General features: G+C 34.9%; 1 protein-coding gene across 4 annotated transcripts; it reads right to left on the bottom strand.

The window, feature by feature from the left end:
- Positions 1-141: 141 nt before the first annotated feature.
- LOC110632815 (CMP-sialic acid transporter 3) lies at positions 142-16,743 on the bottom strand. 4 transcript variants are annotated; one of them, XM_021781150.2, is made up of 16 exons: positions 16,577-16,743; positions 16,275-16,463; positions 16,070-16,186; positions 15,233-15,289; positions 14,728-14,805; positions 14,476-14,520; positions 14,008-14,067; positions 13,771-13,893; positions 12,612-12,689; positions 12,217-12,286; positions 11,451-11,558; positions 10,601-10,734; positions 10,353-10,432; positions 1,522-1,570; positions 1,340-1,427; positions 142-592 (listed from the first exon to the last, which is right to left on the bottom strand). In XM_021781150.2, exons 2-15 carry the CDS (start codon positions 16,425-16,427, stop codon positions 1,377-1,379), a joined length of 1,203 nt encoding a protein of 400 aa, XP_021636842.1. In that variant the 5' UTR covers positions 16,428-16,463; positions 16,577-16,743; the 3' UTR covers positions 142-592; positions 1,340-1,376. The 4 variants fall into 4 exon arrangements, with proteins under 4 accessions (XP_021636842.1, XP_021636840.1, XP_021636841.1 ...); XM_021781148.2 differs by having other exon boundaries at positions 16,275-16,490; positions 16,577-16,739; XM_021781149.2 differs by lacking the exon at positions 16,577-16,743 and having other exon boundaries at positions 16,275-16,570.
- Between the last annotated feature and the right edge of the window lie 1,022 nt (positions 16,744-17,765).

Raw genomic sequence — 17,765 nt, 5'->3', positions numbered from 1 at the left:
TTTTTTTTCTTAATCCGCCGATAATCATAATTCTGTTTAGCATTAGCAGAAATGTCATAATTCAATAAAGCCCCTGAACTAGTATGCACTCCACGTAGATGTAAATCACTTGTGCTAATTGCACTTAACAAATGAGAGAAATACAAGTAAAATTGCTGGTGCTCAACAGGAAACCAGCATTTCCAGATACTGCAATATATCAGCATTTCGACATTATAGGATTCAAGACATTTACATTACCAAAATTCATGAAAGTGTTGTCGAACATATATGAAGAGATATCACAATAAAAAGTAATAGTTTTCTGGATATGGCATAGACCGACGAATTACAAAAATTGCTGCATTTCTTTATAAATATTGTTTTAACCTGTCTCCCCTTCCCCTTTCCCAGAAACCAGGTGCTCAATAGCCTCTCATGCTCCAAAGATGTTTAGTGGATAGCTTACTCAAAGGTATGGCGTGGGTTCCCACAAACCCCAAAATGAAATAAAGAATCTCTTCTACAGCATTTATTCTATTGTGTCACTGGAAGTGCTGGTATTCTCAACTACTGATAATTCCTGCCTAGAAATGTACACGCTGATCGCTCCCTGCAATGAGATTTCAATTTCACCAATATTATGATGTAAAATAAGTTCAATGCTACATCAAAATAAGTTCAGAAAAAACAAAAAGATAATTATATTAAAATGGAAAAGGATCAACAAAATGGGTTGGGGAAAAAGGAGAGGATTTCTAGTACTTTTTTACTCTTATTCTATATCTACATCTGGTACTTCTTTCATCAACCTGTAGTTTCCAGTAAACGAATAATTCTAATCATTGCTCATCATTTATTTGAGATCATTCTCACAATTTTATTAATTGGCCACATATGGATTCTTCTAGGCTATATAATGTGGAAAATTATATAGGACATATATAAAACAATCTATTAAAGGACTAGCCCACTAGAACTCCATCCTGGATCACTTATTTATTTTCCTCCTTGATGATTGAATAGCACCATACTTGCGCATAATGTGCAAATAAAATTAAACTGGAAATCTTTTGTACATCCTTTACTATTGTAGATGTCAACTAGACAAATGAAGTTCATTTCAAGTTAGACTAACTTGCATATCCTTGCAATTATCAGTCATAACCTAAACAGGCCTTTAATTTAACATGTATGTTTTTGGGGGATGAATCTTTTAGTTGTAAGCTAAAGCTCTAATAAGTAATAACAATTCAACAGCGCCTTCTTATTTTTCGCTCTACTGGGCAGAGCCAAGCAAACAAAAATAATTGCAACTTTGACAACCTAAGCATCAAGAAACACTAGTTTGCATCCTTACCCACAGTAAACTTTAGATGGGAAGAACTGGTGCAACTTTAGATGGGAAGAAGTGGTGCCTTCTCATCATGTTCAACTCGATGACTAGCCTGGAGAATAGCCAAAAAGAAAATGTACAACAACTTTGGATCTATCAACATCTCTGAAACAAAATTGAAACAGGCATTAAAAGAATGTTCTTACATCTTCATTTGCTCCTGCTGTCATATTTATGAAGGATGCATCCTTAGACCTGGAAAATTACAAGAAAAATTCAGTCGATCAGCTTTTTTAACAAATTATTTATTTTCTGCCAGATATGATATCAACCATGATCAATGCAAGAGCAGAAAATAACCAGAAGCTTTATATTGATGATAAGGATACTAAAGAAGACTTTCCTGCTACAATAGAAAAGGCAAAATGCAATTGTCGAGACAATTACTTATACCAAAAATACAACAAAGAGAAATAGTATAATTTCCAGGATCAGGTCTCTCAAAACTGAGTTATGACATGCAAACACATTAACTACTCTATCAGTCCACTGAAAATGTCCATTTTCACCTTTTGTCAATGCAAAATTAGTTGTCAATTGTTCAATTTGGAGAGAGTGTTAGGCATATTGCAGCTCAATTCATTTTAATAGGGGTTTATACAAGTGATTAAATTGCTTTACACATCAAAAAGATTAGTCAAGTCAATATTGCAACCCAATCACTTATATTTTGCCATTTCATTTTGTATATTTTTCAATGTGAGACTTAACCCAATTCATTTCCCAACATAATCCATCAAAATTCAAATAATACAATTAATATATTTCCCATATCGACCTTAATTATCAAAATAAGTTACCTGCAAGAGACAAAGCATTGAAGCTGGTCAAAAAAGCGAAAGAGAGAGAGAGAGTATTGATTTATTTGACTATGAAGAAGGCTAATTTAGGGAAAGTAAATTTCATTAGTGATGTGTCACTTTGTCATGAACATTGAGTGAAGTGGAAAAAAGAGGCCACTCTTTGTTAGCTAGGAAGTTATTTCGTGGAGCCCATATTTCATATAAGCCTGATAGACAAGATATTTGTGCCTCAAGGTTCCATTAAGACATTAGTTCATACAGAATTTATTTACCGAGGATTAAATTTATATATATCCTCCTATATATATTCAGAACATTAAGACTGAAAGCATGAGTTCCAAACTACTGAGGATTAAATTTCTATATATATCCTCCAGAATTGAGATGCCAACTCAACTCAACTAAACTAAGCCTTTATCCCAAAATGTTATGGAAAGTCAATCACTACATTATTTCTCTGTATATTCTGTATTTTGTATTCCTATTTAGGATTTCTTCCTAATTAGTAAAACAAAATTATAGGAATCAATTGTATATATATACCCATGTACAGATTAATTGAAATTAAGGAGAATCATCTCTTTCCACAAGATATCAGAGCGGGTCATCTATCTAGGGTGACTATTTGTTCTCACCACCCAGCTCAAGAGAGACTTTGGCCGCCGATCGGCCATTTCGACTCCAATCAACATCGCCGGCGACGCCTCAACCTCCTCATTCCACCACTGTGTCCTGTTACCTGATCCAGTACACCATTAAAGGACTTCTGAGGTTTAGCTCTCAGATCCTATTTCGGTAGTTGCTTGATTTATGATTTTGGGTTATTTTGCTGCTGTAAGCACTTTGCATTAGCATTTCGGTTAGTTTTCTTTGTCTCAACAAATGGCAGACAATAAGAATGTTATTTCTGATGTGATTCCGATGATGACAAGATTACGGAACACAAACTTAATGGTTCGAATTACCTGGAGTAAAGTAAGACTGTTAGGGTCTATTTGCGTAGCATTGATAAGGATGATCACCTTACTAAAGATCCACCAACTGATGATACACGACAAACTTGGCTAAGGGAGAATGCTCGATTGTTTTTGCAGCTTCAGAACTCGATTCACAGTGAGGTAATTAATTTAATTAATCACTGTGAATTTGTTAAGGAATTGATAGATTACTTAGATTTTCTGCATTCTGATAAAGGGAATATCTCCCGTATTCATGATGTTTGTAAGGCATTCTACCGTGCTGAGAAAGAGGATAAGTCTCTCACAGCTTATTTTATGGATTTTAAACGAGTATATGAGGAACTTAATGTATTGTTGCCTTTTAGTCCTGATGTGAAAGTTCAGCAGGCCCAACGGGAGCAACTGGCTATTATAAGTTTTCTTGCAGGCCTTTCTTCAGAGTATGAGACTGCTAAATCTCAGATTCTTTCCAGTTCTGAGATTTTCTCTTTGCATGAAACGTTCACATGAGTCCTTCGTACAGAAAGTACCCAATCTTCACAGCCTGTCAGTAGTGCTCTTATTAGCAGTAATCCAAATGGACAACAGGGTAATAGAAGAGTAAGTAGAGGAGGAATTACAGGCAACAGAAGTAATCAGCGTAATGGAGAGGCTAATTCTAATCAGGACTCAAGAGGAGTCATTTGTTATTATTGCCATGAGCCTGGCCATACAAAATATAATTGTCCACAACTTCAAAGGAAAAATCAGCGATCACAGATGGCAAATATGACAGCAAAGGATTCTACAGTGTCTTCATTTGAGAAAACTATTTTGGTATCTGCAGAGGATTTTGCACAGTTTTCGTAGTATCAGGCATCTCTAAAGCCTACCAGTTCCCCCGTCACTGCGATCACTGAGTCAGGTAAATCCATTACATGCCTTGTATTTTCCTCATCAAAATGGGTTATTGATTCTGGTGTGACAGATCACATGACAGGTAATTCTAGTCTTCTATCTGCTTTTCAGTCTAATCTCGCTTCCTCTACTGTTTCTTTAGCTGATGGTTCTACTTCTTGTGTCATAGGTTCTGGAACTGCGAACCCGACTTCGTCAATTTCTTTGTTATCTGTTTTGTGTCTACCAAAATTCTCTTTTAATCTACTTTCTGTTAGTAAACTTACTCGTACCTTAAATTGTTCTATTTCTTTTTTTTTCTGACCAGTGTTTGTTTCAGGGTCTTACGACGAAACAGATTAAGAGAACGTGAGTCAGGTGGTCTCTACATTCTGAAAAATCATGTACCGCGGTCGCTTGTTTGCTCCAGTACCTTAACACCTCTTGAAGCTCATTGTAGATTGGGCCATCCTTCTTTGTCTACTATGAAGAAGCTGTGTCCTCAGTTTCAGTCTTTATCAGTACTAGAATGTGAGTCGTGTCAGTTTGCAAAACATCATCGTTTGCCTTTTTTGTCTAGAGTCAATAAACAGGGTTCATTCCCTTTTGAGTTAGTTCATTCTGATGTTTGGAGTCCTTGTTCTGTTACTTCTAAAACTGGATTTCGTTATTTTATTACTTTTATTGATAATTACTCTCGTGCTACCTGGTTATATTTAATGAAGAATTATTCAGAGTTGTTTTCTATCTTTTGTGTCTTTTGTAATGAAATCAAAACTCAATTTAATATTTCTATGCGCATATTAAAAAGTGACAATGCCAAAGAATACTTTTCAGCATAATTTCACTCTTATATGACACAAAATAGCATTCTTCATCAGTCTTCCTGTGTGGATACCCCCATCCCAAAATGGCGTAGCCGAAAGAAAAAATCAGCATCTTCTTGAGGTAACTCGTGCTCTTCTTTTTCAGATGAAAGTTCCTAAACACTTTTGGGCGAATGCAGTTTCTAGGGCATATTTTTTTATCAATCGTATGCCGTCTTCTGTCCTTAATAGGGATATTCCTTATATTGTTTTGCTTCCTACAAAATCTTTGTTCCCTGTTGAACCCCGTATTTTTTGTTGTACCTATTTTGTGCGTGATGTTAATCCACAGGTTACTAAATTGGATCCAAGGTCTCTCAAATGTGTCTTCCTTGGGTACTCCCAGCTCCAAAAAGGGTACCGTTGTTGCTCTCCTACTCTTCATTGTTATCTTGTTTCTGCAGATGTCACATTTTTTGAGTCCACTCCATTTTTTCCTCAATCATCTCTGCATAAGAGTTAGAGGGAGGAGGATAATCTCTTAATATATACTGTCCAACCAATGTCTAGTCCTCTCCCACAGCCTGTTCCTTCTATTTCTAGACCTACTCGACCTCCCATTATTCATTTTATTCCAGGAGATTGAAGATTCCTGACTCAGATCCTCCATCAGCTACTTCGTCGGGAGATCCTGTACCTCATACTGATCATGATTATGATCTAGACTTACACATTGCTCTTCGTAAAGGTAAACGTTTACGTACTTACTCTATCTCTTTTTTTGTTTCTTATAATCAATCGTCTTCTTGTTCTCGGTGTTTTGTTACTTCTTTAGACTTAGTTCCTGTCCCTAATACTGTTGGTGAGGCACTGTCTCATCCTGACTGGTGTGCTGCTATGAAAGAGGAAATTGAGGCTTTAGATGCTAATGTTAGATGGGAACTGTTGCCTTTGCCCACTGGTAAGAAAGCTATTGGTTGCAAATGGATATTTACAGTAATGGTAAATCCCGATGGTTCTGTGGCTAGGTTAAAAGCACACCTTGTAGCAAAAGGATATGCTCAGACATATAGGGTTTATTACTCTAACACTTTTTCTCCTGTAGCTAAGCTTACTTCTGTTCGCTTGTTTATCTCTTTAGCAGCTACATATGATTGGCACCTGCACCAATTGGATATCAAGAATGCTTTCCTTCATGGTGATCTTCAGGAGGACGTGTATATAGAGCAACCACTTGGGTTTGTTGCTCAGGGGGAGTTGGGTAAAGTTTGTAGGCTTCGGAAGTCTCTTTATGACTTAAAACAAAGTCCTAGGGCCTACTTTGGGAGATTCAATGAAGCAGTACAGGAATTTGGTATGCAAAAGAGTAAGTGAGATCACTCAGTATTTTATAGGCAATCTGAGGCCGGTCTAATTCTCCTAGTAGTCTATGTGAATGACATTATCATCGCTGGGAGTGACTCTGCAGGTATTTCATCTCTTAAAACCTTCCTCCAAACCCAGTTTCAGACCAAAGACTTAGGATTATTAAAGTATTTTTTGAGTATTGAAGTTATGAGAAGTAAGAAGGGTATTTGCTTGTCTCAAAGAAAATATGCCATCAAACTATTGATAGAGATAGAAAAATTAGGTGCTAAACCCTGTAGTGCACCAATGACTCCAAATTTACAACTGTTAGCAAGGGATAGTGAGTTGTTTGAAGATTTAGAGAGATACAGGAGATTAGTAGGAAAATTGAACTACCTTATAGTCACTCATCCTGACATTGCTTTTGCTGTTAGTATGGTAATTCAGTTTATGTCTTCCCCAACTGTTGCTCATTGGGAAGCCTTGGGACAAATCTTGTGTTATCTAAAGGGCGCTCTAGGAAGAGGTTTGTTATATGGTAATTATGGGCATTTGAATGTTGAATGTTTTTCAGATGCCGACTGGGCTGGATCTAAGGTTGACAGGAGGTCAACTACTGGATATTGCGTTTTTGTTGGAGGAAATTTGGTGTCTTGGAGAAGCAAGAAGCAAAATATAGTTTCTCGATCTAGTGCTGAATTCGAATACAGAGCCATGGCACAATCAGTATGTGAGGTAATGTGGATACTTCAATTACTAGATGAGACAGGTTTTAAGACCTCCCTGCCTGCAAAATTGTGATATGGTAATCAAGCTACTCTCCATATTACTTCTAATCCGGTGTTTCATGAGCAGACCAAACATATTAAGATTGATTGTCACTTTGTTCGTGAAAAGATTCAACAACAGGTCATCTCAACAGGATAAATCAAAATTGGAGAGCGGTTAGGAGATAATTTCACAGAAGCTCTGAATGGAACTAGGATTGACTACATTTGTAACAAGCTAGGCATGATTAACATCTATGCTCCAACTTGAGGGGCAGTGTTATGGAAAGTCAATCATTATATTATTTCTCTGTATATTCTGTATTCTGTATTCCTATTTAGAATTTCTTATTTAGGATTTCTTCCTAATTATTAGAACACAATTATAGGAATCAATTGTATATATATACCAATGTACAGATTAATTAAAATTAAGAAGAATCATCTCTTTTTACACAAAAATTTGGGATCGGCTATATGGATTTTCTTTCTCCACTCTAAACGATTTTGACTTAAATCCTCGGAAATATATAATGCTTCTAGGTCATGTTGTACTACTCTCCTCCAAGTCAGTTTTGGTCTACCCCTTCTTTTCTTTCTATCCTCTAACCTAATGTGCTCTATTCGTCTAACTGGAGACTCCGTATGTCTACGCATCACATGACCAAACCACCTCAATCTCCCTTCTCTCAATTTATCCTCAATTGGCACCACTCCATCCTTTTCTCTAATACTCTCATTACAGACTTTATCTAGTCTAGTATGGCCACTCATCCACCTTAACATTCTCATCTCCGCAACTCTTATCTTAGACACATACGACTCCTTCAGTGCCCAACACTCACTACCATATAACACGACCGGTCGTATGGCTGCACAGTAAAATTTTTCTTTCAACTTATTGGGAATCTTACGATCACATAAAACTCCTGTGGCACGTCTCCACTTCAACCATCTGGCTTTAATCCTATGACTAACATCCTCCTCACATCCCCCATCTACTTAAAGGATTGAGCCGAGATATTTAAAGTGATTACTTTGGAACAGTACCAATCCATCCAAACTAAATACTTCCCTATCACCAGTTCGGCCTTCACTGAACTTGCAATGCATGTATTCTATCTTCTGCTTAACTTAAAGCCTTTTAACTCTAGAGTACTTATCCAAAACTCTAGCTTTCTATTGACTCCTTTTCGCGTCTCATCTATCAGAACTATATCATCCGCAAACATCATGCACCAAGGGATACTCTTTTATATATATTTTGTCAATTCATCTAAAACTAATGTAAAAAGGTACGAGCTTACAGCTGAACCTTAGTGTAATCCAACTGAGATAGGAAAATCTCATGTCCCCTCCCAATGTGCGCACAATAGTAGTTGCCCCTTCATACATATCTTTCAACACTTGTATGTACCTAATAGATATCCTCTTTTGTTCTAACACTCTCCATAAAACATCATTTGGAACACTATCATAAGCCTTCTCCAAATCGATAAAAACCATGTATAGATCTTTCTTCACATCTCTATATTTCCCCATCAAGCTTCTAATGAGAAAGATCGCTTTCATAGTTAAACGACCGGGCATGAAGCCAAATTGATTGGGAGCGATAGAAGTATTATGACATAGTCAATGTTCCACAACTCTCTCCTACAACCTCATAGTATGGCTCAAGAGTTTAATTCCCCTATAGTTTGAGCAACTCTGCATGTCTCCCTTATTTTTAAAAATAGATACTAAAATACTCCTCCTCCATTCATCAGACATTTTCTTTGAGTTTAGAATCTTATTAAACAATTTAGTTAACCATGCCACTCCCATATCTCCCAAACACTTTCACACTTCAATCATGAAGTCCACAGGCTTTACCCACTTTCATTCTCTTAAGTGTTTCCTTTACTTCTAAAGATCTAATCTTTCTAGTATAATTCACATTCTTTTCTATTGCTTTATAGTCTATATTCACGGTATTACCATTTTGACTATTATTAAAGAGCTCATCAAATTAATTTCTCCATCTTTCTTTAATGTCCTCATCTTTCACCAACATTTTTTCTTCTTTATCCTTAATGCACCTAACTTAATTGAGATCTTGATATTTCTTTTCTCTACTCCTTGCTAATCTATAAATATCTTTTTCTCCTTCTTTAGTTCCAAGTTTCTCATATAACTTTTCAAAGGCCTGCGCTGTTGCTTGACTAACTGCCTTTTTTATCTTTTTCTTTGTTATCTTATATTGTTCATATGTCTCATTATTATCACACTTAGGTAATTTCTTATACCATTCCCTCTTTCTCTCCATTGCCTTTTGTACTTCCTCATTCCACCACCATCTCTCTTTTGAAGGTGGTCCATGTCCTCTAGACTCTCCAAGTACTTTTCTAGCTAATTCTCTAATCTTTGATGCCATCTGTATCCACATATCATTGGCCTCCATATCCAGCTTTCATGCTTCGGACTCGAGCATCTCATTTTTAAACTTCACTTGCTTTACTCCTTTGAACTCCCACCACTTTGTTCGAGCTACACTATTTCTTCTAACCTTACTTGAGTTGTTCCTAAACTTGAGATCCAATACCACTAACCAATGTTGACTTGTTAAAACCTCTCCTGGATTGACCTTGCAATCCTTGCATAGAGCTCTATTTATCTTCCTGGTTAAGAGAAAGTCAATTTGGCTTCAGTTTTGCCCACTTTTGAAAGTCACTAAACGTGACTCTCTTTTATAAAGTAGGTATTTGCTAGTATTAGGTTGCATGCCATAACAAAGTCCAGGATGCTTTTTCCCTCCTCATTTCGATTGACAAAACCAAAACCTCCATGAACAATTTCATAACCTTACCTATCACTTCTTACATGTCCATTCAAATCTCCACCAATAAAAACATTCTATTCATTCAGTATGCTTTGCATTAGATCATCCATATCTTTCCAGAATCTTTGTTTACTCTCACTATCTAGTCCTATTTGTGGGGCATAAGCACTGATTACATTTATTGTTTCTCCTTCTGGTACTAGCTTTACTAGTATAATTCTATCTCCTACTCTTTTAACAGCTATTACAGCATCTTTCAATGTCCTGTCTATGATTAAGCCCACTCCATTCTTGTTTCTCTCATTGCTGGTAAACCACAGTTTGTACCCTAAATTACCCACTTCCTTGCTTTTCTCTCCTACCCATTTAGTCTCTTGAATGCAAGCGATATTCACCCTTCTCCTTTCTAAGGTATCCACAAGCTCCATTAATTTTCCTGAGAATTGGGATGCCAACTAGTGCTAAATTATCATATAGAATTTATTTAGAGAGAGAGAGAAAGAGAGAGAGAGAGAAAGAGATTTTCACCAAGAATTATACCAAAAATCATGGAATTGTTCACAAATGGTCAATGGACAAAAGCAAAGAGAAAAGCACCAACCTCTGGTTGCTTTCACCATCCATCATTTCTAGACCACCTTTCAGTGGTTCATCCTTAACCTTTGAAAGTGGTGAAAAGAACTGAAGAAAAATATGATAATAACATCAGATAAGCAAAATTCCAAGCTACCTCTCTCTCTTTCCCTCTCCCTACCCCACCACCCAAAAGGAAAAAACACATCACAAATGTAATGTGAGGTTCAGAAAAGAAAACAAATAAAATAAGATATAAGAAAGCATAATATGTACCTGGTGCATGGAGATGAACACAATAGAAATTCCTAAGACGAAATTCATAGTCAGGGTATGACCAAAAAGTGCAGCAGATGCTATTCCTGTAAAAATTGTGGCTACAGTTGACGAGTACTTCTTCAAAATCGTATCTGCAGGAATCAGAAATAGATAACATGACCTCAGTGGTTCATAGAAGGACATGACCAGTGCATCTATTCTCCAATGTATCTCACAATCACAAGAACTTTTAAAGATTAATGATCCCAAAAATTCAAAACTATGAACTAACCATCAATCAGGGTCAATTTTTTTTTTAAATTTATAAAGGTATTAATTATATATAACTTCTACATAAGTGTCCTCAAATATGATCAACTTAGAGAAGGTATGTGTTAAAGCATCCTATGTTCTGCCATGGAATAAATTTACTACAAAAACTATGAAACATGCGCTGATCTTACATTTTGAATTATTACAATATTTAATATCAAATTTGTTAAAATTACATCTTAAGATCTTTAAAAAGTTTTGTTTGAAAGAGAGAAAAAAAAAATACCTCTCTGGTGACTGGCGTCATATAATGCTCCATTCTTCATATTTTATACAAAAAATATATTCCACATCAAAATATTGAGCACTTTCACATGAAGATTAAGTATTGACTTTGTTACAAGCACATATCATTAACAATTGAAACATAAAAGGCTCCATGTAACGACACTTAACAATGAAGATAAATTAAACAATAAAAAAAAAAAAGAAATTAAACAATTACTAGCATATTTGGGACAGGTTCAATATAGAGGCACTTAATAATGAAGATACATTAAACAATAAAGAAAGAAATTAAACAAAGTTCAATTACCTGCATATTTGAAAAAGAAAGAAGATAAAATTCCTTGTGCTGCATTGTTGCATATCAAAAGCATGGTAGCCTTTGAGTGACCTTGCAGGATATCCAAGGTACTAGGACCTAAAAGCGTAGAGAAACAGCCACTTGAGCAAAATAAATAAATAAATAAATAAAACAATCATATGCACATATGGTGAATAAATAAAAAGTATGCTTTCAATGAAATATATGCTATGAGGTGTACTGCAGCATTCACCGTCACCTTTCCAGTTTGCATTTTGCAAGCAATTTTAGATTATATGAACCATATTTTGAAAAGCAAATTTGCACTTACAGTCTATCACTGATTTAGCTTAAGGTGTAACAAAATTTTAAACAATAAATTAATCATTTGTTAAAAATGCTTAAATTTTTAACATCTCAACAACTCATGTACCATTCAATTGTATGTTAGTGTGTTTCTCTAATTAGTATATGAATGCTTTGCCCCTAATTACAGACATGCAACTTTTTAATACTATTCTATAATATCTCTGTGGTATGCCGAATGACTACCAACCCAAGAATTTAGCAACAATATAAAATAGAAAAAGAAGGAAAAGCAAAATCATCAAATAATCACAACCTATCAAACAGTGATAAGGAAGATTTCAAGGTGAGAGAATACAACTGATAATCTACATTTTCACAATCAAACAATACAAAGAGAAGCTTCATGCAAATGGATACTTCATCACAACCAGTATCACGCATTGAACAGCATGCTACATGTCCATACCTTTAAAAATGGCAGTTATTAGGATGGCAAGGAAATTGAATATGGCACCATACCCATAAAGAAAGAGGTTCTGCAAAATGTGCAAAATAAATGATCACTAAACCTTTCAAAAGCTGCAGAACATGAAGTTTCTAAAAAAAATAAATTTCTGATTCACACAAATCTGAGGAGGTTGAATTAACCAAGACGATCCACAAGGTTACTATCATCAATAATCACGTTTGCTGGCAATTAACAAGGCAATCTATGTATATAGTACACTAACTAAGGTAAATAACCAACATTCCCAACGTCCCAAAGACTCCTCTATTTTTTCTCCAACTGAGCAGCAACCAATGAAATAGTAACATGCAACACAACAGGTCGACATTCATTATGTAGCACCAGAAACTCACCTGAAGATAAATACTGGTCTCAAACTGGCTCTTCAAAGCATACTCATTATAGACTGAAGCTAGTGATGGAACAGTCACCTGCATCAAGTCCAAAAGTTTTCTTTATATAAATTCTCTAGCACAATTCTCCACAGCATTTCTATTGCCAAGATGAAAGCAATGCCATGTAAGGTAACAGATCTGAATCAATCCCTAGAATAGAGATTGAGCAGAGTTTCAAGAGAAACAAAAAGAGGGATGAGTTGAGAAAAGAACAGAGCTAGATGAGAAGAGAATCTAGAGATGAGAGAAATATCACTGTTGAATATCATTCTTGAATGAGTTGATTACAGAAGTGTCTAGTACTTTTATAGAAAAAGTAGTAATTGCCGCCTAACAAACTCAAATAGAATCAATCAGCTGCAACTGATTCAACCAACACAAGTAATTCCCTCCAAAAAGCAGTTACAACAATTCCCTACAATTATCCCAAATAACTCCTAAAAGCAACTATTTATCAACATTCTTCTTCTTTCTTTTATAATACGTAACATGTCATTAATCAAAGTACATTATAGAATACAGGGGGAGTGTTGGACAAATGCAAATCTATCATATGTCCCTAACCATTGGCATTAGATTATGAGCAAAAGCTTTGTTTATGCCTCCAAAGTAATGGCACATAGCCCAAGGCATGTCCGTCAAAAATGTTAGACAAATTCAAAATTCCAAATGATTATTGGCCCAAAGTTGTTGGTATTGGCACCAAATTTTGTTGGCCTTGTTGGATGACTTGAACTTACACATTTTCATCATAACTATGCTCCAACATTTAATACTTCAAACATTTTTATCAAGAAAAAGTTCTTATGGAATTCATATGTTTTGTCCACAGACACAGATATATATACTTTTATTCCCCAGACCCCATAACAACCAAGAAGAAATGAGTGAATTGCTGGCTTCACCCTGCATAGAATATGCATACACATGCATGCATGTTTTTCTAACACCACACACACACACACACATATGCATCAATACAAGAACAAATGTATATGATGCATTCATGTTATTGCACATAGAGATTTCAGCAATTTCACAATTTAAACAGTTCTGTATGCATGTAATAAATTATGACTGTATGTCCAAACATTTAACACCTTTGCCATATACTTACAAAAATTAGTGTATGCAAGTATGCCCCTGTTGCAACTGAAAGGCCCAAGGCAGTGGTGCCCTCAGGTAGAGACCGTAACTGATTCACACTAATCCCAATAAGCAATAGAGCAAGAGCCTCCCACTGGTACAAATAATGAATTAACAGATCAAAAGAATAGTTCAGACATACAGAAATACTTTTTAGCAATTTCAAATCTCCTACTAACAACTCTCTTTCAATTTCAGAGTTACTCACCTGAATAATTGAAAATCGTCGCTTCATGATTATTTTCAACAAGACTGCAATTACCAAAACCTGCATACATTTGAGACCCACTATGAAATGTATTAAATAATTCACAAGAAAAAGACACAAAAGGTAAAATAACATGTAGATTTCTCTACTGATGTGCAATAAGAAGGAATATAGTAAGCCTACAGATAATGACATCTTTGAACTACTCATTTACTTCCAAATCCTATTTACAGACAGAGTATTGAAAAAGTCCAGACTGTGATTAGAAAATTGAAAAATAAAGTTAGTGTCATAAACAAATTCAAGCAAGAATTCTTGCACTATGGATGTGCAGGAAATTCATCATAAACAAAAAATATAGTTGAACTTGAAAGCACGTCATTCATTGATAAAGCATAAAAGATATATCTTTCTCAGAAAAATATCATGATTCAGAATATTCCATATATGTGTCATGCTGTAGGCTACCTTCAGATTGCTCAGCATCTTCACTGTTGCAGGATTGAAGTATAGCTGCAGCAGAAAAAGTAGTATAATTAAAAGCGTGAATTGCCAAATATGACTGCCTAAAATATTGTGACTAATTACAGCTTCAAAATTTGTGGTCCAACAGGAAAGGACAAAGAATAGTTCAGATCTTTCCCACAGAAAGTGAATCACATAAGATCATGTCAAAAAAAAAAAAAAAAAGCAAGCCAATTCATATACGAAACTTTTTACCTGCATAATAAACTTCAAATAATTATTAATAGCATAAAGGAGAGCTGGAACAGCAAGAAGCACGTTATTTCGAGCAGCCTGTAGCAGGAGAAAAAGAAATACATGAGCATCTAAAGATCAGAAAATGTTATTCTGCTCAATCTAGCACTCATTACATGCAAAGGAAAATACACGCAGCAGAATAGTATAGTCAAAAGAAAAAAAAAATGAGCCAGAAAACTTCAGCGGTTGGAACTTTAAAGTCCCTTAATAACTCAACATAATTAATAAAAATCATAAGAATGCACAGAAAAACTATATACATTTTTTAGAGTATACCCAAGCCATAAAAAGTTTTTAGGCATTGAATGGGGGAAAAGAACTAACGGTTTTAATACAAGCCCAGAAACTAATGACAGCATAACAATTCCAAATTAAAATTCAGCAAGTTTGACAAAAGGTTCCAAACAGTATTCGTGATATTAATGAATCAAAACTCCAAAGGTGATAAACGTCAGTATCTTACCTGTACAAAGATAGAAAAAGAGAGAAAAGGTTTCTCCCCAACCTTTTTACTTCGAGCCTGGAGGGGGAAAGTAGAATAAAAAAAATCAGAAAGAGTAACACTAAAAATTTATGAAGAAATCACAACATGCAAAGAAAAAATCTCCAACTGCAATTCACAAGGAAGTATGTGAAGCTTGCATGTTTCTCACTCCCCAGGTTCAGGGTCAATAGGGCAATTGACCTAGATGAACCAAATTTGCTGAACCCAGAGCTAGAAAGGCTAGGTCTATTAACTAAGACTCCAAACAAAACCAGCCTTAACAAGCTAAGGCATTGAAAACTCAACCAAAACTCGTTTACTTAGAAGTCTAAAACCATAAAGAAAAAAGGAGGAAACTTGCACTTGTAATGGCAAACATTTGGATAGTTTCTATTATACAATATCATCAAGAACGGTAAAGGCCAGCTATTAGTTTTTCATTATTTTAATTTTTGGCAATGATCAGTTGGGATATAGCTAATCATGCTAGTGTAGTCTTGTGGATGTTTTACTTATGCAATTACATTAAATCTTGACATACTATCATTCTGAATCTCAACTGGGGGAACAATATTTACATGGGAGGCTGTTCCATTAACATCGGGTTAATCATCAGTAAATAAATGGATATCTAAAAGACAATCATCAGTAAATAAAGCATTATAATAATCAGGATCACATAATCTAAGAAATAGAGACTGAGCCTATCCCAATGAGACAATAACGTTGCTTGCTTTGCGTTACATGCTCAAATATCAAAAAGACCATAAAATGTAAACAGAAAACAAAACCCTGATGCGAAAGTTTGAAAAATACCTGGATGAAAAGCATAATAATAGCAAAAAGAACCTTAGCAGCCTCGGTCAAGAAGTTAACACTTATAGGACTAAACTTGAACTGGCCATCTACCTTAGACATGTAAACCAATATTGGCTGGCAAAACAAACAAAAACCCAAATAAGCAAAAGCTATATAGATCAATAAAGTGAGTGATAAAAGAGAGAAAGAAAAAGAAGAGCACCTGGAGACCAACCAAGATGCAATCACCAACAACCAAAAGAACGTTAAGTGCTCGCGTTTTGGAAGAAACATCACTCCTGTGCCTATCGTAAGCTCTGGAAACGGTTTTGCTTGTGGGAGAAAATTTGGAGTGGCAAACACTGCATTCTATCATCCTCCCCAATAGCAAACCAAAAATGCTTGAAGAAAACTAAACCGATCGATTTGGTAAAAAAATCAGCAGTCATTTAAAAAAAATAATAAAAAAGATGAAATTGCAGAGAATCGAGAGAAGCAGAAACCATAAATTAAGGTATAGCTTACTTTATGTAGAAAAGGACAGAGAGATCAAAGAAGGGGGGAGATTGAAGAGACCATAAAATCGTTTTTTATTAGTTTCAGCGTTTTACAATTTCACGGAGAGAGAGAGAGAGAGAGAGAGAGAGAGAGAGAGGTGAAATGGTAACATCGCAGCTTCACTACTCTACGGCTCCTCTTTATTGCAGTTCCTTTGTGTTCATGGATTTTGTTTTTAACTCTTATGGTAATTTAATTAACTTTTTTAATTTTAATAAGCTTCACTTCTCTGCGGCTCTTCTTTATTACAGTTCTTTGTGTTCATGGATTTTGTTTTTAACTCTTTTGGTAATTTAATTAACTTTTTTAATTTTAATAAGTTAAAATTTTATTTTATTTTGTGAAATTAAATTTATTTTATTAAATGAAATAATTTTCAGTTTAAAATACTTTTAAATAAGCTATATTAGGATTTTTTTTTTTTACTCATAGGTTAATGAATATATTTTGTCTGAGTTATGAATAATTTAACAAGAATCTTAACAAAACATTAATGAGGTCATAATTGTGATAAAAAAAAATAATTTTGACTCCTAATTAATAAAATTTTAAAAGTTGTATTTAAATTTATATTTTTTTATATCAAATTGGATGTAATTTTATGATATGAAAATTAAAAAATTTTGCTATCTCTTATGATTATAAGTAGCGAATGAAATTCAAATTCAATGAAAAAAAAAATTACAAACCACGATGAGTTATCCCTATATATATCTTGTTGCTTGATCAAATGATCATTTGAGTTATTCATGTATGGATTTTTAACCTCTCCCTTTGAAACCAACGAACTAATATATATATATATATATATATATATATATATATATATATATTAATCAAATCAACCCACTTAATCGTTCAATCAGTATCTGCTTTTTTAATCTCTCCCTTTGAAAAGTCCCTCTACCAAAGGTTGGTTGGCCTAAGGAATACACCGGCATTAGATTGCCAAAATCGGGTCTCATCAACACACATCCATTTCAAACAAATTTCTTGAAATTTCGACTATTCTGAGATTTTCAAGGAACAAAAGAAAGGCATTTGTGATGGAAATTCAGTGTTTCAATAATCAGAACAACAGGGCTGCTTCTACAATCCAAAGCTAGATAGAAATTTCGGTAAGCTGTGGAAATGAAAGCAAGCAGGTTGTTTTGGA

Source organism: Hevea brasiliensis, chromosome 10 (assembly GCF_030052815.1).
Source record: "Hevea brasiliensis isolate MT/VB/25A 57/8 chromosome 10, ASM3005281v1, whole genome shotgun sequence".
Taxonomy (NCBI): Eukaryota; Viridiplantae; Streptophyta; class Magnoliopsida; order Malpighiales; family Euphorbiaceae; genus Hevea; species Hevea brasiliensis.
This window is presented reverse-complemented; position numbering and strand designations above follow the sequence as displayed.

Excerpts from the sequence above, each read along its gene's own strand:
- LOC110632815 (XM_021781150.2), bottom strand. The coding sequence starts at position 16,427 with ATGATAGAATGCAGTGTTTGCCACTCCAAATTTTCTCCCACAAGCAAA. Across the intron at positions 15,290-16,069 it reads TTATTATGCTTTTCATCCAG|GCTCGAAGTAAAAAGGTTGG; the intron begins GTATTTTTCAAA and ends TTCCCCCTCCAG. Across the intron at positions 1,571-10,352 it reads GATGGTGAAAGCAACCAGAG|GTCTAAGGATGCATCCTTCA; the intron begins GTTGGTGCTTTT and ends GTAATTTTCCAG.